This window comes from Podarcis gaigeae, assembly GCF_964106915.1.
Source record: "Podarcis gaigeae genome assembly, chromosome: 4".
In the NCBI taxonomy this organism is placed as follows: Eukaryota; Metazoa; Chordata; class Lepidosauria; order Squamata; family Lacertidae; genus Podarcis; species Podarcis gaigeae.
The window spans coordinates 29,163,115-29,184,594 of NC_139677.1; the positions used below are offsets into that span (position 1 = coordinate 29,163,115).

Consider the following 21,480-nt stretch of genomic DNA (forward strand, 5'->3'; position numbering starts at 1 on the left):
TTTTCCAACTTCCTAAAATCCTAACATCCATAAGCCAAATGCAAATCGTACACATATTTACAGTAATCACACTCTTAAGCATCTCATTCCTAAAAACCATTTGGGTGGAACAAATCGCAAAACTGTAATCGCAACTGAATGTATGCAATCTGTTTTGGATTAGGGCAGACAAGTAGCTTCATGTGTCCTAGTTCAGCGACAGAGTCCCAAAAGATCCATACAACAGGCTGGCGTGATGAAGTTCTAGGGTATTTCAATGCCCTCACCCGTTTACAGAACCCAATTTGCTTTCAGCTGCTGAGGGAAGGGGGTTGAAATATCTTGCCACAACACGGGGTAAGTTTTGGTCAGTTGTAGAGATACCCTGGAATGCTTCCTGCCACTTGTTTTCTGTTTCTGTAGGGAAGAAGTCCTTTCTTTCAGAGCTTCCATTTGTAAACATTAGGTCCTGCCATTGCCCTTTTGTTTTCTTACTGGGTTCTTGAACTTTAAACTTTAGTCATTCAGTAACTTCACCCAAGAGCTAACTGCTAAGCAGGCGAAATCCAATTAACTGTTCCAAGGGAACCAAAATGGGAACTCACAACAACTGGACAATATGGTTTCTCTTCCTTGCATTCATTTTTCATCAGGCAGAATCGAAAGGTATGGTGTTTTGTCCACAACGGTGTTAATTTGCCATATATATATATATATATATATATATATATATATATATATATATGTATGTATATATGTATATATATGAGAGAGAACATGGGAGTGGGGGGCTTTTAGAATTGTCATTTAATCTGTACCTTTGAGAGTTACTCCCCTCCAAAACAGTCTTCTTCAGTTAATGTTTAGGTGAAAACTTAGTTGGTTTGACTCACGTGGCAGATTCCGTGATTTATATAGATGCAGTTTATTTGGTAGTGAAATTTGATTTGGTTCACATTTTTAAAGCCAAATTGACCAAATCTGCACTTTCTGAAATAATACGCATGTATATATGTGAGCTCTCAGCAATAGAGTCTGCTTCATCAGATGCAACCAAAATTAGTGGTTCGGTCACATGGTCTGTGAAATACATTTCAAAGTTCTGGAACACTTTGTGGCACTACCCACCACTAACACAATCTACTCAAAAGGGTGCCTGGAAAGGTTGAAGAAGTTCCCCCAGCTTGACTCTACAGAAAGCTATTCTGATCGCTCCATGCATAGGAAGCGAAATACACATGGAGAGAGATTGCTCCCAGTAGGTTTGTGGGCAAAATCTATTTGCTCCCCTCCACCTTTCCCCTCTTTTCAGTGTTTCTGTCGGCCGGGGATGCAAATCAAGTTGTTGCAAGGTCTAAGCGTGCCAGATTCATGTATTTCGAAGAGATCCTCCAAGGTAATTTGGAAAGAGAATGCCTTGAAGAAAGGTGCACATACGAAGAGGCTAGAGAAGTATTTGAAGACACTGAGAAAACTGTATGTATTCTAAACTTTTCCTTTATGGGCATATCAATCAAGCTGTAGTCCTGGCATTGAAATCCAATTCATGACGCAATCGTTACAATTGCTGAACCAATGATAAATTCTTAAGATGTAATCATTCTTGCACTATTTTTCACAACAACCTTGGGAGGTAGGTTAGGCTGAGTGGAGATTAGAACTCTGGTTTCCCAATTCCTAGTGCAGCACTCTAACCACTGTACCACATTGGTTCTCACCCCTTACTATTAAGGATCTTTTAAGCAGTCTTTTTGACCCCATTAACTTTTTCTGTCCAAAATCACACAGAGAAATCATCAGAGAAATCAGGTGGTAATCCTATATTTGGTACAATATGTTGCTGGGGGAGAGAGAGAGAGAGAGAGAGAAATGGTCCACTGTTAAAAACAAAAAAACATTACATTTTTTCCCCAGGACAAGTTTTGGAATGGCTACTTTGGTAAGTAGTTTTTCAGTTTGTTTCATTTTTTTTAATTGGATATTATATTAAAAACTAAGGGATTTATTGGAGTTGCTCATTGTACTAAAGGAAATCTGTTGATAATAGAGCATATGTTATGAGGCTAATATAGCACTTCCTTTTGCTCTTTTGTTTTGTGGCAGGGAAAAGACATAAATAACAAGTCCATTTAATTCCTCCAGCTCTCCTCTATTCTTGGACTTGCCTCATGAACTGGATTATCACAGAAGTAGGGTGTGAGCCAAATTATTGCAGAAAATTTGCCCTTGAAATAAGTGATGAGGCAAACCACTCCAGTTATGCTTTGGTCTAATTAGTAATTTGGTCTAGAAAACCCAATTATTCTGTTTCAAACTTGGGAAGTGTTAGATTTATTCCAAGTCCCTTTATGAGCCAAATTGACTTATCTGGTACTTGGCACTCTGCTACAGCTGTGAAACAGATGCCAGAAGTGCGGGAAAATAGAGTTTGCACGTTTTTGCCGGGAAAGCTGAATTTCCCAGCATTCCTGGCACCTGGGCTGCAGCAACAGCTGCTTTCCAAGTGTCAGAGGGCCATAGCTCACTGGCAAAGAATTTGCTTTGCACGCAGAAGGCCTCAGGTTCAATCTTTGGCATCTCCAGGTAGGAGATGTTCCCTGTACAAAACCCTGGTGAGCCGCTGCCAATCGGCATAGACACCTGAGGTGGACCATTGGCCTGACTCAGTTTAAAGCAGCTTCCTATGTTGCAAAGGGTATAAATTTCTGTCCTTCCCACTGCAGGTGCAGCAGCAAGCAAGCAGGCAGAAAAATTGGGTTCAGAAGCAGTTTGCATACAGATTAACTTGATGGTATAATGCCTTCCGGGACGCGGGTGGCGCTGTGGGTTAAACCACAGAACCTAGGACTTGCTGATCAGAAGGTCAGTGGTTTGAATCCCCGTGACGGGGTGAGCTCCCGTTGCTCGGTCCCTGCTCCTGCCAACCTAGCAGTTCGAAAGCTCGTCAAAGTGCAAGTAGATAAATAGGTACTGCTCCAGTGGGAAGGTAAACAGCATTTCCGTGCACTGCTCTGGTTTGCCAGAAGCGGCTTACTCATGCTGGCCACATGACCCGGAAGCTGTACGCCGGCTCCCTCGGCCAATAAAGCGAGATGAGCGCCGCAACCCCAGAGTCAGTCATGACTGGACCTAATGGTCAGGGGTCCCTTTACCTTTATAATGCCTTCCAAGAGTTGCCAAGATTCACATTCTAAAATCAGGACTACCGAAACTGGGCAACACCCCTTATTGAAATGTGGGTTTTTAGAGGGGAGGGAATGGGGTTCACAAAAACAATTTTGATGCAGCTGCAGAAGAGCAGCAGGAAATATTCTCACTATTCTATATGTACTTACTAATAATATTTCCTCTCTCCCACCGGCCCCAGAAGGTGCACCATGTTCCTCTAACCCCTGCCTGCATAATGGTGTATGCAAGGACGGCATCCGAAGCTACACATGTGATTGTAAAGATGGCTTTGAAGGAGCCAACTGTGCTTTTGGTAAATGGCAATGTTTATTTATAAAAAGGCATGTGCCACATCATTTCCTAGAATCTCTCTAAATATAACACTGTGCCACCAGACAGCGATGTGGAATCCCATTTTTCTCTACCTGTTTTCCAATGCTTTAACCTGAAACGCTTCTTTGGTGTGTCTAGATGCAGCTTATGTCCAGTAATATCTTTATTAATTACTCATTACTAATCTCTGTCTTCCAACAATAGCTAACTAGGCGCCATAGGAAAATTCACAGGGCGTTGTACACAATTGTCCCTCTTTCTGTCTGACAAGCAAGATATTACATATTTGATCCTTTTGCGGATGGAACTGAGATATAGGCAGATGCTTCTGCTTTAAAACAGATGGTGATGGGAGGTGATTTCTTTCTCTCTCTTTTTGGATGAAAAATTCTTTATTGAAATTCATTAATGTCATTACAGATTTAACTTTATATATACACATACTGTACATTATATATATATATATATATACACACACATATATATATTCTTAAATTAGTTTAACTTAGAATGTTAATTTGACCTTGTAATCTGACCTTAGATATCAGCTAAGCTAAAATCATATAATGGTACATAAAATATAATAAAACAACAACAACAATCTGAAGTAAAATAAATATAGACTTCCCATCATTTCCCGATATAGTTGACATTCGTTATTTTGATGGGAGGTGATTTCCACCAATCGCCGCCTTCCTCCTACAGCTTCTCATGCCACCTCCATGCTGCTTGTGGGAGGATCTTAACAACCACATCCTGAACAGATTTTCAGGATGCATGGAGGGCTTCAGAGAGAATAAATTGATGAGTAACCTCTTCCCTCCAGCTCTCTAATAAGAATATCCCATGGGTGCAATTCTGAACCTAACTCGCCATTTCTGATCATAAAGGCAGTTGTTCTTCGGGCAAATGATAGATGTGTGAATTACTTTGTTTTTTGTTTTGTTTTAAATTTATTCCCAAGATAAATGGTAAACTCTTGACTTCCATAGTCAAAAGTGAAATCTAACTGTTACAGCTGGATTACAACTTTAGTCTTTGCTGGAAAACATTGCTGCCAGGAATTAATGGATGCTGCAAGTGTCATGTATCTCACACAAAAATAGGGACTAGTGGTTAAGCCTGTAGATGCTGGAAAAATAATTGAGCATCAAAAAACAAATAAATAAATATTAGAGAAAGGGAGCCCATGTTAATTTTCACAAGATAATTTCAGCTGATTGTTAATTTGGGGTGAGATCTGCTATACCGTAGTACAAGCTGGCATCTGCTTGCGCAACATGACTTCTCCTTCACTTCTCCCTCCTGAAGTCCCCCAAAACTGCTTTGAAGTTTTGAAGAAGCCCTTAGATTAGATTTTGCAAGGTACACCAGAGGCTACAGCAGAGAGAAGTGAAACCAGAAGTCCTGCTGTGCAAGGATATTTCCTCTGCATAAGTGAGTGGACATCACTGGACATTGTCCTTTGTTTAAATGCTTGTTCTATAGTTTTAAATGTGGTTTTCCCCCCTGTAGCTAAAAATGAGTGCCGCCATGAAATAAACGAGGGCTGCCAGCACTTTTGCTATCCAGAACTGACGTCGTACCGCTGTTCGTGTGCAAAAGCCTATGAACTTGGGAAAGATGCTAAATCATGCCTTCCCCAAGGTAAGTCTAGAAAATGGAAAAGAAAATAATTATTTTAGGAGGCAACAATACAGACCAATGTACCATAGTAGTTAAGAAAATGAACTGTGATTCAAGTCATCGCATCAGTCATGAAATCCAGTGGCTGCTCTTTGCAAGCCTCTGGCTGCCTCATTCTTCCCCTTCTGTGAAACGGGGATAGCTGCCTCTCTTAGTGGGTTGCTAAGAATTGCAGGGATGCCCCCCCCCCGAAAGCCCTTATGTACATCCCTGTGCAAAGACTGTGCAATGGAATTCTCTTTTCTGGTCCTTTGTCTCCCAACTCTCTGGAGGTGGGGAAGCTGCAGTGGGAGGGGAGGAGAGGAAGGGGAAGTCCCATTCTGCTCCTGGGGGTTCCTTCCATTCATAAGTGGGCACTGCTGGTTGTCCCCTGTTGTTGTTGTTGTTGTTATTACTACAACTGTGAAAAAAATGTATATCATTATGATTGGTTGGAGTATGCAAAGAGAACTGTTATTTTGTAGGGATTGGTGTGTGTGTGTGTGTGTGTGAGAGAGAGAGAGAGAGAGAGAGAGAGAGAGAGAGAGAGAGAGAGATATGCGTGGACATTGCAGGCAGAGATGCCTACCCATTGGGGTCTCCTTCTGGTGGAGACTAGGTAGCCCTACCCCCATTGCAACATTGCCCAAAAGAACAGTACCTTCCCCACCAACCCATAGGAATAAATTACTTTTTCTTTCCCATGGAAGAAAGTAAACAAATTACATTCATAAAGTTGTGACATGAGCACATCGTCCTTAAAACTCATGCATGCCATGTATAAAGCCCAAGCCTTCTTTACAATGCAAATTTGAGGGGGAGAAACGAATACCTAGTTTCAGAGTCGTGACAAAACCCACCACGCAAAACTATAGCTAAATGGAAAGGAAATGCTTGCTTTTGTCATCCAAGGATCTGATTGGGTTTGGTGGTGTGTCTGGGCTCCCCCCCCCCCCACAAAGATGTTAATATTAAAAATGAATCAAAGTTCTGGAAGCCACCCATAGCATTTCTCCATATTTTTCTCTACCATTGTTAGATCAGTGTGCATGTGGCAGACATAAAGACCACTTACCAGTGCAGCTGGATGCAACCGAAACAATCCAGAGAGGATTCCCTTGGCAGGTATGTGAAATGTTGAACACAACCTTTATCTAGACTTGCTATAAATATGTGCCTAACCAGTGCTTAGGCAGGTCTGCCCCCATTTTCCTTGCTCAGACCACAGCTTGCTCTCTTCCCTCCTCTCAATTGCCCCTCTAAACTTTTGCCCAAATTGCAGTGCACTCAGCATGCCTTTGACTGGTTGCCGTTACACCAGAAATGAGCTTTTATTCTGTAATGGTGTGTTCCCTGAAGCTGTGCTCTGAGCAGCAATGGGGTGCAGAAGAACAACGTACCCTGCCCTATGGACTTAAAATTACGAAATTAGAGCCATGTACTGTCTTTTGTGGGACGCAGGTGGCGCTGTGGGTCAAAGCCTCAGCGCCTAGGGCTTGCCAATCGAAAGGTCGGCGGTTCGAATCCCTGCAGCAGGGTGCACTCCCATCGTTCAGTCCCAGCGCCTGCCAACCTAGCAGTTCGAAAGCACGCCCGGGTGCAAGTAGATAAATAGGGACCGCTTACTAGCGGGACGGTAAACGGCGTTTCCGTGTGCGGCTCTGGCTCGCCGGATGCAGCTTTGTCACGCTGGCCACGTGACCTGGAAGTGTCTCCGGACAGCGCTGGCCCCCGGCCTCTTGAGTGAGATGGGCGCACAACCCTAGAGTCTGGCAAGACTGGCCCGTATGGGCAGGGGTACCTTTACCTTTACCTTACTGTCTTCTGTGCTTTCAAGGTCCTGCTCTTAAACTCAGAAGGAGAATGGTTCTGTGGTGGTGTTCTACTGAAAACTAACTTTGTCCTGACTACAGCTGAATGTGCACGGCTGACTCCTGTCATCGCTGTGATTGGTAGGTAGCCAAATGAGCCTTTTGATCTGATGTGTAGAGATCTTTCCTATTCTACTTAATTCAAGAGGGTTCTGGAAGCTTCTCTATGTGAAAGAAACAAGCAGAAGGTTAATGATGTTTGGCTTATTCCTTCAGAGAAGTAGAGTACAGCTGGTTTAAACTGGTTGTGTTATCTTTTTCTGTCAAGGTCATGCTGACTATAATAATAGGCCAGATGGAGCCTGGGTTTCACACTTTATCTTTTCCTTCTGGTGTGGTGTTCTGTACATAGTATGCTTTGTGTTAAGTTTTAGACTTATTGCAAGTTATTGTAAGTATGAGTTAAGTCTGCTGCAATTGGATTTCTTATAGACAGTGCCAATCCTGAATGTACTGGATTTGTGACCATTGTGCTCATTTGCCTTCAGTAGCAGTAAAGCTCTGCTGAATGAAATGCCTCTGTTCTATTTTTGGGGAATCCTGCAAGATGTTTAAATTTTTACTCTGCTAACTATACATTGGAATCTACTCTGGATCAATACTGAATAGAATTTCAATGACATCTTTATCTCCGTTTTGAAAGCTCACAGCCATCTCAGGCATGTCTCCTCTTTGCAATGCAAAAACGCATGAAGGTACCTTTTGTGCATTTCCCGTACATTTCACACTGGGGGTTGTGCAGGAACTATTATTAACAAGACTGCAACCACTTTGGTTCAGGCAATTGGTGTAGATAACCAAGAAAAGATTACACTTCACCATTGCATTTCAAGATAAGCAGGCGACTGTGACACATACCCAACCTTACCAAATCCGTATTAAGAGTTGTAAGAATTCTAGAGAACTTTCCTAGCTTTGACAAGTCAACCCACTCAGGATTTGACCTGGGCAAGAGTAAATGACATTTTCAACAACAGTATGGGACGCAGGTGGTGCTGTGGGTTAAACCACAGAGCCTAGGACTTGCCGATCAAAAAGTCAGCGGTTCGAATCCCTGTGACGAGGTGAGCTCCTGTTGCTCGGTCCCTGCTCCTGCCAACCTAGCAGTTCGAAGGCACATCCAAGTGCAAGTAGATAAATAGATACCGCTCTGGTGGGAAGGTAAATGGCGTTTCCGTGCGCTGCTCTGGTTCGCCAGAAGCGGCTTAGTCATGCTGGCCACATGACCCGGAAGCTGTATGCTGGCTCCCTTGGCCAACAAAGCGAGATAAGCACCGCAACCCCAGAGTCGGCCACTAGACCTAATGGTCAAGGGTCCCTTTACCTTTAAGGTTGTAGCATTCTGTGGTTTCTTTTCTTTCTGCCCCTATAAAAATTGGGGTGAAGGGTGGTAAACATACACATGCATTCCTGCGAGTTCCATATCAAATGTTTGCTCTTCTCACCAAAAAAGGATTTGCTGACAGTCCAGATGCATTTGGAAACTAACAGTATTGCGCAAGTATAACGTCGTTAAGGCCTATTGAGAAATGGCTATGTGCTTATTCCAATTCAAGGCACTATTGCTATAATAACTGTTTGCCAATGTGAGCCTATTCCAAGCAAATGCTATTGCAACAACTAACGGGTACATCATTACTTGCACAGGAATCAACAGGCTGCAAAGAGCTAGGCAAGAAATACCTGTGAAACAGATAAATATACACATCCGCTATGATATCGACACCGGTGAGAACAACTTGGCTTTGCTTGAACTCGAACAGTATATTGACTGCAGCAGCCACCACCTGCCCATATGCATCCCAGAAAGGGATTTTGCGGAGCACGTTCTGATTTCAGAACGGGAGGCCACTCTAAGTGGCTGGAAAGCCGATGGAAATAACTCCACAGGTTCAACGGCAGAGCTGTCGGTTTCGTACCTCAACGGAGACGAATGCAAGCAAATCCTCAACAGGACACTGATAACAAGGGAATTCTGTGGCTATAGTCGCGAAGTATCGGGAGAACTACTGGCTGGAGGTAGCTTTAGCGCTGTTGACTATAAAGGCACTTGGTTTCTGACGGGTGTTTTAGAACCATGGGCAACAGAAGCAACTAAGTGGGAAACACTTATATTCACTAAGACGACACGATACATGATGTGGTTTAAGCAAAAAATGGACTAATTGAAAGCAAGGGCAGAGGAATATGTGGAATGGCAAGGCCTGGCATTTGTATGTATTTGTGTAGAAGTCAGTTGTAAAAATTACGTGCACTTAACTGTTGAAAATAAAACTTCTTCCTCTGACCTATGCATTTTAACAGAACACATTACTAACGTCATTTAAAAAATAATAATAATGTAGCTTTATTTACACAGTACTATCTGGTCCTGAGTTGTTGCAACTGTTGGTGCCTTTTGATTTCCATGGCTACATTTGCATGAGTTTTAGCAAGCAAGGGTGCACCTGTATGACAGGATTTCAGACAACACTTCAAGACATTGTCCTACATGCCATCTTGCAGGGGCAATGAAAGCCCATCTGCGTATAAATGTCACCTGCATAGATTGATAAAACCGTGGTGTAAAATCTGACTATAAATTTATGCGAAAAACATTCTTCTTATTCACCGCTGTAGTCTCTTCAGTGGGAATTATCACATTTATTTCTGTGACTCCTGGGATACACACTGCAGAAAGGAATCGGAATGCTTAACAAAATGGAGCTATGCAACTATTTTACAAAACCAGACAAACTATTATTCTTTGTAAATTCAATGTCTTTTTTTCTGCAGTCAACTATTTCAAAAGATGCTAAACAGAGGTCGCACATAGTGCATGAGGAAAGCAAACAAGCCACACCTAAGCATTTTAAAAACGTCCCATTAAATAAATAAAAGTTTCAATCCTCTCAGAAAAAAATGAGGATTTTCTAGCCCTTCTCTGTTGTTTGAACATACAAATACCACAAGATAAATGTTTACTGTTATTCAGTATTTAGTCAACCAATATCAGATACAAATGGTTGCAAAACACATTTTCAACTGTTCCAGCTACAGTAACATTTAACCAAAGGGTGTCAAAAGAAGACACAACTTTACAAAAAACATTTTTTTTTTTAAGTTTGCAGTTTTCTACAAGGCTTGGATCCAGCACAGTTCCACAAGGCAGCCTCGCCAGTTTCTCACATTTGCCCTAGCCTACTGCAGCCTTTGCCTGCCTGCTGTTTGAAAAGGTCCTATGGCAGTGCAGAGTGGCTTTGGGTTGGAGGAATAAGCAGGAAAGCCCCATTTCATTATAGCAGTCTCTTAAATACTCATGAGTACTCCCAACCGATTTGGTCTAAATTCACAGCCAGTTCCATCCTGCTCTAACAGCAACCAGCGTCGATGGACAGCACATCTCCATTTAGGTCACAGCAGATTCAACAGACGGTAGACAGTGGAGGAAATGGGTTTTGCTTGCTGACAACAAGCTTTTGGTGCTGGTGCGATATATAGCCTTTGATGTGACCCTGGAACAGGAAAATTAGTATTAGTATTGCGAAGGTAAAACCCTTTATAGACTTTTGCTGGAATGAGAGATGTATTCAGTAAAGTGCACAGGGCTTCCAAACAGTATCATCATGTTACAAAAGCAATAGTTTTCATTTGCTACTTAAATGGTACGCTGTGTAGTTGATAGTGGATGAAAAGCCAGAAAAATGGCAAACTTTTTTCATTTTCTACAGAAAAGAAAGTGGGCAATGTGAGAGGCCTGCACAGGATAATAGACATCCTTTTGTACACGTTTCGTGGTAGTTTGTAAAACCACCACTAAGAAAACGCCCCTTGCATAATACTTTAATATTAGATTTATAAACTATTTGCACTGAATACCCATAAGTCTATGTATAGTCGTTGCATGCCACCATATATGCAAATAACTTGCCAGTGTTCATTAACGAATTGAGAGTTGGTGGTTTTATATAGGCCTGGTATGACAACAACATGTTTCTGCAGAATGGTTTCATTTGTTCATGATGAATGAAAAACCACGATGCTCACCATATATATGAGGTTAGCTAGAATGCACTGGACTTCATCCGTATCAACATCATTAACTTTCATGAATTTCAGGGCAACCAGAAAGGCATCTAAAGACAGCTGGTGAGTTCTGAGTAACAAATACCTGAAAGAAGAACAAGTACACCTCAGTAACTGTAGCAAACTTAGATGGGAGTCCCACTATCTCTATCCTGTAAGTACCAATTCATATTTCTGTAAATGGGGGAGTGCAAAATACTTTCTCTATCTGGGGAAACCATATTTGAGCCCCACCTAAAGGCCAAGCCATGCTAATCCAACCAATTTTTTTCTCTCAGCAGAGATTCAAAGCTGGGTGCAACCTGTTATAATATATGGACAAAGATTTAAGGGGGAAATAAACCTCACTTAGTCACTAAAATCTCAAGCTTAGCTGGATTCATTGCGTCCTCCTTTATTTTTGAGGTGGGACAGAAACCTAAGGCTGTACTGAAAGCACAGGGTTAGGGGGCAAAATAATCTGGTTATGCCAGTTGTTCCTGAATCTGTCAACTTCTTTACCTTTTAAAAAAGGAATGAGAACAAAGTTAACGTAATGTAATTCACTTTTACTTCTTGCCACTAACTTGATTTCTACAAGCTTTGTTCATATTCAGTGAAATGTTCCTAGAAATTTTTCCAAGATACCTAGCATCATGGCTACCAAAAGGGAGAGTCGCCTAACAAAACAAACATGGCAGCCCGGCTGAATCTTCGTATGCCAGCAGGACCAGAGGCAGAGTCAAGAGAAAGGGGTCAGAGTCAGTCTTTCCCCCATCCTGGACGGTCTTCTCTTTTCAGGTAAAACTTCCCAGGTCTTTAAACCAAATCTTAACAGGTAAATCTCAAACCAAGAAATGGATTTGAAAACCAATAATGGCTATTACATTAACAACTGCTTCCAGGAATATCTGACATAGGTGTAAATCTAGGCCTACAAACAGGAAAATACATTTTTAATCAGCACTCTTACAGTTAGGAAGAAGAGAAGAAGAAGAGTTTGGATTTGATATCCCACTTTATCGCTACCCGAAGGAGTCTCAAAGCGGCTAACATTCTCCTTTCCCTTCTTCCCCCACAACAAGCACTCTGTGAGGTGAGTGGGGCTGAGAGACTTCACAGAAGTGTGACTAGCCAAAGGTCACCCAGCAGCTGCATGTGGAGGAGCGGAGACGCGAACCTGGTTCACCAGATTACGAGTTTGCCGCTCTTAACCACTACACCACACTGGCTCTCTAATTATTAGGCCCTAGGTGTAAAAGGAACCAACTGCTCTGAAGGAAAAACTTCAGCTTGTTTATTTCTGCCATTCAAAATGTCACAGGACTCTTTTTGTTAACGAAAATGGCAAGAACAAAAGAGGTAACATGATTCAAGCCAAGAAGGCTTTTCCCTATATTTAACACCAGAAATTATTATAATAACTCTAAGTACATATTCATCACAGACTGCCTTTTCAGACAACACGAGTGATACTCTTCTTACACTTTCTTGAAGAGATTCCTGTAGGTGATGATTTTCAGCTTCTCGAGAATAAGGAAGATACCACAGCGAATGAAGAATGTCTCATGTTTCGCCAGAGCCTCGTTCAACAAAAGAAGGTTCCCTTCACTAGAGGAATTTAAAATTAAGAAGCGTTTTGAAAAGGCTTGTTTCAGGGCAGAAGCATACAGCATGTCCTTCCTACATATGGTACATAGACATAGGGAAGGAGGTGGATGGTCAGGGAAAAGGAGAACTGCTTCTTCTGGACACAGTGGTTTTCTATGCAGTAGGGAAGGTTTTAGGGGAGAGGGAAGGAAGCTGAAGCCCTGTTGTGAAAGTGGAAAACAGCTCATAAAAGGTTAGAGTCTGTCAAAGAAATGAAACTTACCTCACAGCCTTTGTAACTTCAGCAAACTGCATGAGGTCATATTTTTTTAAAAGCTGGATCATTGGCATGTGGCCCTGAAATCAAAGCACAGTCTGAAGTTGATTTGACAGCTTTAGGACATCCTGCTCTGGAAGAATTCCAGCCCTCTGTTCTGGAATGGTTCTCAGCAAAGTTCCAACTGAGCCATTCTGCAATTTTCGCCATTGACTTGGTGATTCACCAAGCCAAGCATAAACTACCAGGCACTGAATACACCTCTTGGTTTTGCTGCAAACTGGGAACTTTAAATGCTGATTAGTTATCAAGCACGTGGCTGGATTTCTCCATTGATGGTGGCGGCACGTGTTCAGCTTGAGAGGTTACATGTTGTGCAGGTTCACCCTAGCCTATACTTGTCTGAAAAGCCTGGTAAACACAGATTGTAGTTACAAAGTGCTGGAGTATGCCAAAAGGATTTTGATATGTTCAGATGCCACTCACCAGTAACATTTTCACAGGCAGCAAATAAATTAAAATCATCCTTTTGTTTTTCTGGCTGGAGCGGTGGCAGTGCTCAAAGGCAAAAGACAGATACTCTTCCGCTGAAAACACAGAAAGCAGATTAATGCCATGGCTGAAACAGATCCCTCATATTTACCAATGGTAAGGAAACACTTTTTAGAATAATGGCGTCAAAGCTACCTGGAAAAGGTTCACGGCTTTTTGTCCTTTATTTTACAGTTTTGCAAGTATTCACACTGAAATAAAACCAGCCTCCGCCACTCCTTCCCCCACCCAAACAAAGTATTTATCATATATGAGTGCGGCTTGTATATAGGCAATTTTAATAGCATTTATTTCCACACTCACTGTCAGCTCTATGATATCAGCTTTCCTGAATTGCAATAAGCTTTTGCCTTCCAATGTTTGCCAGAAACCGAAGTGTTTGGGAAAGCAAAAGACTCTGACACACTGTTTTGGTTTTTTTAAGTATGTGACCTAAGTTGAAGGAGAGCCATTTTACTTATTTTTAAGTCATTTCACTCCCCCACCCCCAACAGATATAACTGAGGCTGGCTTAATGTGAAGCCAAACTATCTCTCTTTTTCCCTCCTACTTTGAACACTGAAAGTAGTATATAAATAAAACTAGAGAAAGAAAAATATGTATTTAAAAAGCTTACAATATTAATACAACTCCACCCACTTTAGTTTCAGGTAGACATTACCACAGAACTAGATTTAGAACATCAGCAGTGCTTTGGGGCTTTCGTGCATTCTCCCTTCCTTGGCTCTCTCCTGGACAATACCCTTTTCTTCTTTCAGCTTCAGGGCTAACTATGGACAGTGTTACATCGACACAAACCACAGTTGGTGCAAACCCATTTCTAACCATGGCTGCCATTAACTATGGTTAATGAAACCATGCGGTTCAGATGTAATACTAGCCATAGTTTCATCTGAAGCTGAAAGGTTGGGAAGGGGGATTATGTCATTTTGCATTTCTTAGTACAGAAAGTCTGATGTGTAGAGATCTTTCCTATTCTACTTAATTCAAGAGGGTTCTGGAAGCTTCTCTGTGTGAAATAAACAAGCAGAAGGTTCATGGTGTTCAGGTTATTCCTTCAGAAAAGCTGAGTACAGCTGGTTTAAACTGGTTGTGTTATCTCTTTCTGTCAAGGTCATGCTGACTATAATATTGAGGCCAGATGGAGCCTGGGTTTCATTCTATCTCTTTTCCTTCTGGTGTGGTGTTCTATATCTAGTGTTAAGATTTAGTCAAACTATAAGTTACTTCAAGTTTAAGTCTGCTGCAACTGGATTTCTTATGGACAGTGCCAATCCTGAATGTACTGGATTTGTGACCATTATGCTCATTTGCCTTCAGTAGCAGTAAAGCTCTGCTGGATGAAATGCCTCTGTGGTCTTTTGGGGGAGGGGGATCCTGCAATGTGTTTAAGTTATTACTCTGCTAACTATACATTGGAATCTACTCTGGATCAATACTGAGTAGAATTCAAATGACAGATTATAGATAGGAAAGAGTCGTGCGCCCCCACAACACTCTTAAATGGGCAACAGTGCATCCGCAGAGAGATTTAGCTAACAAGGCTAACTAACCCACTCCTAGAACTTGTGGCTTGAAGATAGTTTGTACCTTCACCTTAAGTGCTATTGCATCAGTGCAACACGTCACATCACAATGGCATTACAGATAAATGCACCAACACAAACTGCTTAAAACTGCACAAAACCACATCAATGCACAGAACACTTTTGGCAAAAAACAAATAAACCAATATAGTACCTTGTTTAAAGTCACTGTCAAACATGGCTTTCCGTCCAACATAGTATCTGTATGTAACCCTCTGTGCCATGCTGTATTCATCTTTAAGATTTGAGCTATCAATTGCTCTTATCAGCGGTTTGCACAGATGAAGCTTGTTGATCTGGAAACGAGCCTGACGTTAGCAGAGGGAAATCAACACAAAACGGCAGGATTGCTTTAGGAGTGTGGTTCAAGGTCGTACCTTAAAATAAATCTTGAACAGCTGATTCACCAGAAACAACATGCCCCACTTCTTGGAATCCTCAATGCCAGCTCGACTATAAAAAAACGTTTAAAATGCATCAGGATCAGATTGTATTTTAAAAGGGCAGGATATTGTTTTAAACCTTTTTTAAAATGCAAAGAAAATCCTCTAAGCCTCTGATCCACTTTTTTGCAAACCAACAAAAACAACAGAACCTAACCAAGCTGCCACCTATATACATATACACACATATACAGACACACACAGGCTATTCCTGGTCCAATTTAAACAGCGTATTCACTTACGTGTCGCTGGCACATACTCGAAAACAGCTCATAAGGAGTTCTGCTGCTTTTTCCAACATGTCGCCAACTTTGCCTTTGCCTTTCTTCGCCAGCTGCTGGTCAGCCTATCATGACACAAAGCAACCGAGAATCACAGTCATACTCCTACTGGCAGGCCTTTGTCTTTTCCTAACAGTAACCAACACGAAGTGTAGAACTCAAACATGCATTCAAAAAGAATGAATCAAAACCTCCCCCCCCCCATCCTGCCTGTTGCAAACACATGGCTGCACAATCAAGGGTCTAACCATTTTGCTCTGAGCAGCAGACATCTTCAATGTGTCATTAAACACACCGTAAGCCAGTTCTCTCCTCCCAACCCCACGACCAACAAAATTAGATTGGCTGCAGTCAGAACAACTGCCCTGTAGGAAATGTCCTGCTTACACGGCAAACAAGACCCCAAGAACAATTTCTTTAACCAAATTTATATATTGCTTGAGTGTAACAAAACCTTAAAGCAATATGCAGAGCAAGCGCTCCCAAGGCAAGGCAAGTCTCAGGATGAGCACAGAAAAACCCCAAGGTTCTCCCCAGATCAGCTAGGCCTTCACCACCACGCCCAGCAACCTCATTGGCACCCAGTAACTTAGTCACTAGGGTTAAACCACAGAGCCTAGGACTTGCTGATCAGAAGGTCGGCGGTTCGAATCCCTGCGACGGGGTGAGCTCCCGTTGCTCGGTCCCTGCTCCTGCCAACCTAGCAGTTCGAAAGCACATCAAAGTGCAAGTAGATAAATAGGTACCACTCAGGCGGGAAGGTAAACGGCGTTTCCGTGCGATGCTCTGGTTCGCCAGAAGTGGCTTAGTCATGCTGGCCACATGACCCGGAAGCTGTACGCCGGCTCCCTCGGCCAGTAAAGCAAGATGAGCGCCGCAACCCCAGAGTCAGCCACGACTGGACCTAATGGACAGGGGACCCTTTACCTTAGTCACTAAAGACGCTACTTACACTATTAGCAAAAATTCGAAGATCAAGGGCAACCGCATACATAATAGGCAAAGCCCTGGAAAAAAATAAAATACAACAATGAATACAACATATCCCAAGTCTAACAGCTTACGGGGCAGTTTTAAGTTTGACTGCAAGCACATATATATAGCCTTCAGAGATACCCCTTTCATGGTACTGTTTGATCCCAGCTCCCCTACACCATGCCCCATCTTTTCTCTTCACATTTGTCCTTTCAATCCTTCTTGCTTCATGATTTCTAAAGCCTTAGTTGGCCCTATGCACAACTAATGATGAAACATTTAGAGATGGCTTTAAATGCAATGGCATTTTGACCATCAACAGAAGAAATGGCATTTGCCTCTAGGTGTAAAATCCATTCTATTTAGCAACGGCATAGTTCTCATTAAACGTTTACCAGATACTTACCAGTTTTCTTCTTTGTGCGCTTGAAAGGCTCTCAGGAAAGATGTGCAAGGGTTAAGGAAAATTAATACATGGTGATTTATACAATGATGTGTTATTAAAGCAAACACAGACGACAATAATGGCAACAGCGACTGGGCAGCCTCACGGACCATGTATTTCAGTAATTCACTACAGATGTTTACCAGAGGGTAGCTGCCAGTAGCCAGGTTGTCTGTATCCAGGCTGAAGCTACCACACCACCAGAAGCTGGCAAGTCACTCCATGCCGCCGATATCACTTAGATATCTAAAGCAAGGGATGGATATAACAGCACTACCAAACAACAAATGTGGTTTTTAAGGAGAAAAGCAATTCCATCCACAATGGGGTGGCAATTATGCAGGTACCTCAAAGTTAGGTGCACCCTTCCCTAACTTGAAGCTCTTCAGATGATGCTGGACTACAAATCCCATTAGTTGATGAGAGTAATGGGAGTTGTAGCCCACCAACATCTGGAGAAAACCAGGCTGGTGGGGGAATATTGTTCATCCAGTCAGCAACACAAATGTCCTATTTGTCCAGTTATCTAACGAAAGCCCAGCATCTCTCCATATCCTTCAGTTCAACATTATCTTCTCTCGGGAATGCAGCCAGCAGCCCATATTGTCATAACACAGACTTGTTTATTCCTTAGGCCATGCTGAAGGTTCTGAACTCAGAATTCCACAGCAGACTTTTAATGGAGTGAATCATAAAGGATATTGTACTATAACTGTCTGGCACTTGTAAGCTTCTACAAAATCGTGGTTGGCAACTGCGTAAGTACATCTATCAAGAGGACAGACAAAGATTAAGATTCATGAGACAATAGCAAAGCTTTATACTATTTACTTTAGCTAGATTGATAAGTGCAATTCTTTGCCTATTTGCTCAGCAAAAAAACCCCCATATCTACCCAGAGTGCTTACTTGCAAGTACATTTGTTTCAGCACTGAAGTCTAAAAATTTGTATTTGGCAACAGGTAATACTTGTTATTTCCCTCTACACTAAAAAGATATTTGAGCAGAATATGAAAGGGTAACACAGTTTATTTTTTTACTTTCCAGCTTACAGACTGCAATCTTGTACAGACTGAATAAAGCAGGACTGATTTTCAAGTGAGGATACACATAACCTGGTTACACATTATACAGAGCTCTGGGGCTGATTTTACTATCACTGCTTCCAATGCTTATGTCACTCCATTTTGCACTGCACTAAGTTCAATGAGTCTTACTCCTAGGTAAAATATGCATACAACTTGTAGCTTGAATCTTCAAGAATTCAAGCCATAACCTTCCAAAAAGTTTTACCTTAAGTGGGCAGCAAACATTTCATCATAGGGTGGTTCCAGCACTTGCTGACATTTTTCTTCTGGAGATGAAAGCTAATAATAAATTAAATGCAATGAGAAATGTGATACCTTGTTACATGCAAAAGAATGTAACAAAAAGGGTTAGATTTAGGGGAAAGAAACCACCAGGGGAACAGGGCTTGTTGGACACTGTGCAATCAATTACTGACTCACCAGCGTGAAAAAACAACAGCAACAGTTCTTCATTCACAAAGCTTGCAATAGTGGCCTGTGTGGCCAATTGGCCTACTGCGCTAACATTTTAAAATTGGCCTATTGAGCTAACATTTTTAAAATTATCTGTGAGAAAATTTAGAACGTCAGTGCATATTCAATAAATGGTGTGCATATGAGGGAAAGTGATCAGATCCATGCAAACACATTTATTATAATATGTGACAAGAAAAAATATGCATGTACAGTAAATTAAGTTCATAAAGTACAATAAAAGACAATATATTCAAGAGCTGAACATATGGGCAGGGCTGCTGAAAATCTTACTATTTGGTCTATGGCTTGCCTTAGTAATTAAGGTTTTATTTTTGTGGTTCTTATTTAAATACAATACTTAGAGAGATTCGTTTTTAATTATCTTGCTTAAAATGTGGAATTGTTATTAGTAGTAATATTAGTGGTATTGTTTGGTACTGAATGCAGAATTTGCATTATTCCAATTCCTTTTTGTAGGGATAAGTAAACTACATAGTTGAAAAATGAAGCCGGTTATAAATTAACTAACCAAAATAACGTAACAGAATGCAATTATTTTACACTGGAAATGGTTACAACAGAAATTACCTTTTCAGTACAAATACAGCAGAGCAGTTGAGTTCCCTTAAGGTAAATGCTAAAGATTTTCATGCTTATACATGTTTACTCAGAATAAACGCCTACCATGTACAGTGGGGCTTACTCCATAGTGGCACTGTGGTCTAAACCACTGAGCCTCTTGGGCTTGCCGATTAGAAGGTGGACGGTTAGAATCTGTGCAAGGGTTGATCTCCCATTGCTCTGTCCCAGCTCCTTCCAACCTGGCAGTTCAAAAGCATGCCAATGCGAGTAGATAAATAGGTACTGCTGCGGCAGGAAGGTAAACGGCATTTCTGTGCGCTCTGGTTTCCGTCACGGTGTCCTGTTGTGCCAGAAGCGGTTTAGTCATGCTGGCCACATGACCCAGAAAACTGTCTGCGGACAAACGCCGGCTCCCTCAACCTGAAGCAAGATGAGTGCCACAGCCCATAGTCAAGTTTGACAGGGCTTAACTGTCCAGGGATCCTTTACCTTTATAGTTTTACTCCTAGTAAACATGTTTAATAAGCCCCATTCAGTTCCGCTAGTCTTACTTGCAGATACAGTGTATACAAGATTGCAACCCAAATCTCTTACCTGAAGTCTAGGATTTGCAACATGAGGATGTTTAAATGACACCAACTCTGCACAAAACAGTCCATCTCTGCTGTCAATAGATTCTAACACCTATAATAGGAACACACACAAAAAATATTATAGAACAAATTTCCTAACCATACCCACAGAAGCAGTAAGAAATATTCTCATTCCTTGTTTTGTCAATTGCCATTTTGGTGAAAAGGCTAGGGAGGAGAACCTGGTACCCTCAAGATGTTGCTGGACTTCAGCTCAGATTATCCCTGGCCAGCAGTCATGCCCCCAGCAACTGACGGTAATTTGAGTCGAACAACACCTGGAGAGTGACAATTTCCCTCAACATCTGGAAAGTGACAATTTCCTGGTGCAAGAGTGGGGAAACCTCCAAGTTTCACTGCAAGGGAATGTGACATTCATTCTTGCACCAATGCAGAGACCAGCCTTCTATATCCCCTGCAACTAAAAGAATACCAGTGAGCAATGGGTGATTTTAGTGAGGCAAAGAAAGGTAAAAATTTGAAGAGACTTTGTGCCCAGTCAATTAGTTACTTTCTAGCTCAGTTGACTAGAGTGTGGTGCTGATAAGGCCAAGGTAGACTTGTCTACTCAGAAGTAAGCACCACTGAGTTCAATGGCACTTGCTTCCAAATAAGGATGTGTAAGATTCACCACAAAATTGTATCACTTACCTGTTGCAGATACTGATTTATACTGATATGTGCCATTGAAAGGGTGTTGCTCCAAAGCAAGTAAGCACCTTATACTGAAAACAAAACAAAAAAAAACCACTATGAATCATGATGACAAAATAGTTATTCTGTGGACCAGACTGGGGAAACTATCGTCAACCCTCCTCAAATGTTTGAAAGCTGGGGTAAAAAGGGGTGGGATAATGGATGTGACTCTTGCCTTTGCACAGCAGGCTATGTTCCAGCTAAATTAAAAATCAGATGTTGCTATACACATAAGACTTCTAGATAGAAAGAAAAAGCAGAGAAACTGCAGAGAATATCACCCACTCCAGGATGTGATAATCTATCTGACGTGGAAGCTAGAACCACAACATTCCAAAAAGGAACTCTGCACATGTGCAGAAGTACATTCAGAAAGGAAGGAAGGAAGGTTTGGGGCACTTGAAAGGCTCAGACATTTATTACGAGAGAAGCTTTGCAAAGAAAAGGCCTTGCGGGTTTCAGGGTTGGAGAGCGACGAGCTTTCTTGCCTGATCCCGACGTGCAGCGCCCCAGAAGTCCTCCACGCTGCACACCGAGCATGCGCAGAACAACCACTCCATCGGACCCCTCCCCCGCGAGCCCCTTGTTGACGACCTACCGCCGAGTTTCAGCACACGCAACTCCTAGACGCGTCGCTTCGGCGGTTCGCGAGGAAGTCCAGCAGTGAAGAGTCGCACCGACAACGATGCGTTAGCTTAGGGGGGAAAAAGAACTTCCTTTCCGCCGAGATCTTACCCCTTCGCGGATTGGCTATCGCCACCTCAAGGCTCCACCTACTGCCTCTGCTCACGTGACATGTTCGGCCATACAACCTGCA

At 42.0% G+C, this 21,480-nt stretch overlaps 2 protein-coding genes across 4 annotated transcripts; one reads left to right on the forward strand and one right to left on the reverse strand.

The window, feature by feature from the left end:
• Positions 1-42: 42 nt before the first annotated feature.
• On the forward strand, positions 43-9,303 carry PROZ (protein Z, vitamin K dependent plasma glycoprotein). Its single transcript, XM_083735328.1, has 8 exons — positions 43-645; positions 1,292-1,455; positions 1,894-1,918; positions 3,347-3,460; positions 4,996-5,127; positions 6,185-6,270; positions 6,983-7,097; positions 8,664-9,303. The coding sequence occupies exons 1-8, from the start codon at positions 573-575 to the stop codon at positions 9,179-9,181; spliced, it is 1,227 nt and encodes a 408-aa protein (XP_083591454.1). The 5' UTR covers positions 43-572; the 3' UTR covers positions 9,182-9,303.
• A 35-nt stretch (positions 9,304-9,338) lies between these two features.
• On the reverse strand, positions 9,339-21,435 carry PCID2 (PCI domain containing 2). Of its 3 annotated transcripts, none has more exons than XM_083735329.1 (15): positions 21,262-21,435; positions 20,619-20,692; positions 19,930-20,019; positions 18,503-18,576; positions 17,910-17,977; positions 17,171-17,210; positions 16,742-16,796; positions 15,751-15,854; positions 15,443-15,518; positions 15,220-15,361; positions 13,414-13,514; positions 12,934-13,007; positions 12,546-12,671; positions 11,043-11,166; positions 9,339-10,510 (listed from the first exon to the last, which is right to left on the reverse strand). In XM_083735329.1, exons 2-15 carry the CDS (start codon positions 20,652-20,654, stop codon positions 10,421-10,423), a joined length of 1,200 nt encoding a protein of 399 aa, XP_083591455.1. In that variant the 5' UTR covers positions 20,655-20,692; positions 21,262-21,435; the 3' UTR covers positions 9,339-10,420. The 3 variants fall into 3 exon arrangements, with proteins under 3 accessions (XP_083591455.1, XP_083591456.1, XP_083591457.1); XM_083735330.1 differs by lacking the exon at positions 21,262-21,435 and adding an exon at positions 21,152-21,226; XM_083735331.1 differs by lacking the exon at positions 21,262-21,435 and adding an exon at positions 21,087-21,119.
• Positions 21,436-21,480: the final 45 nt, after the last annotated feature.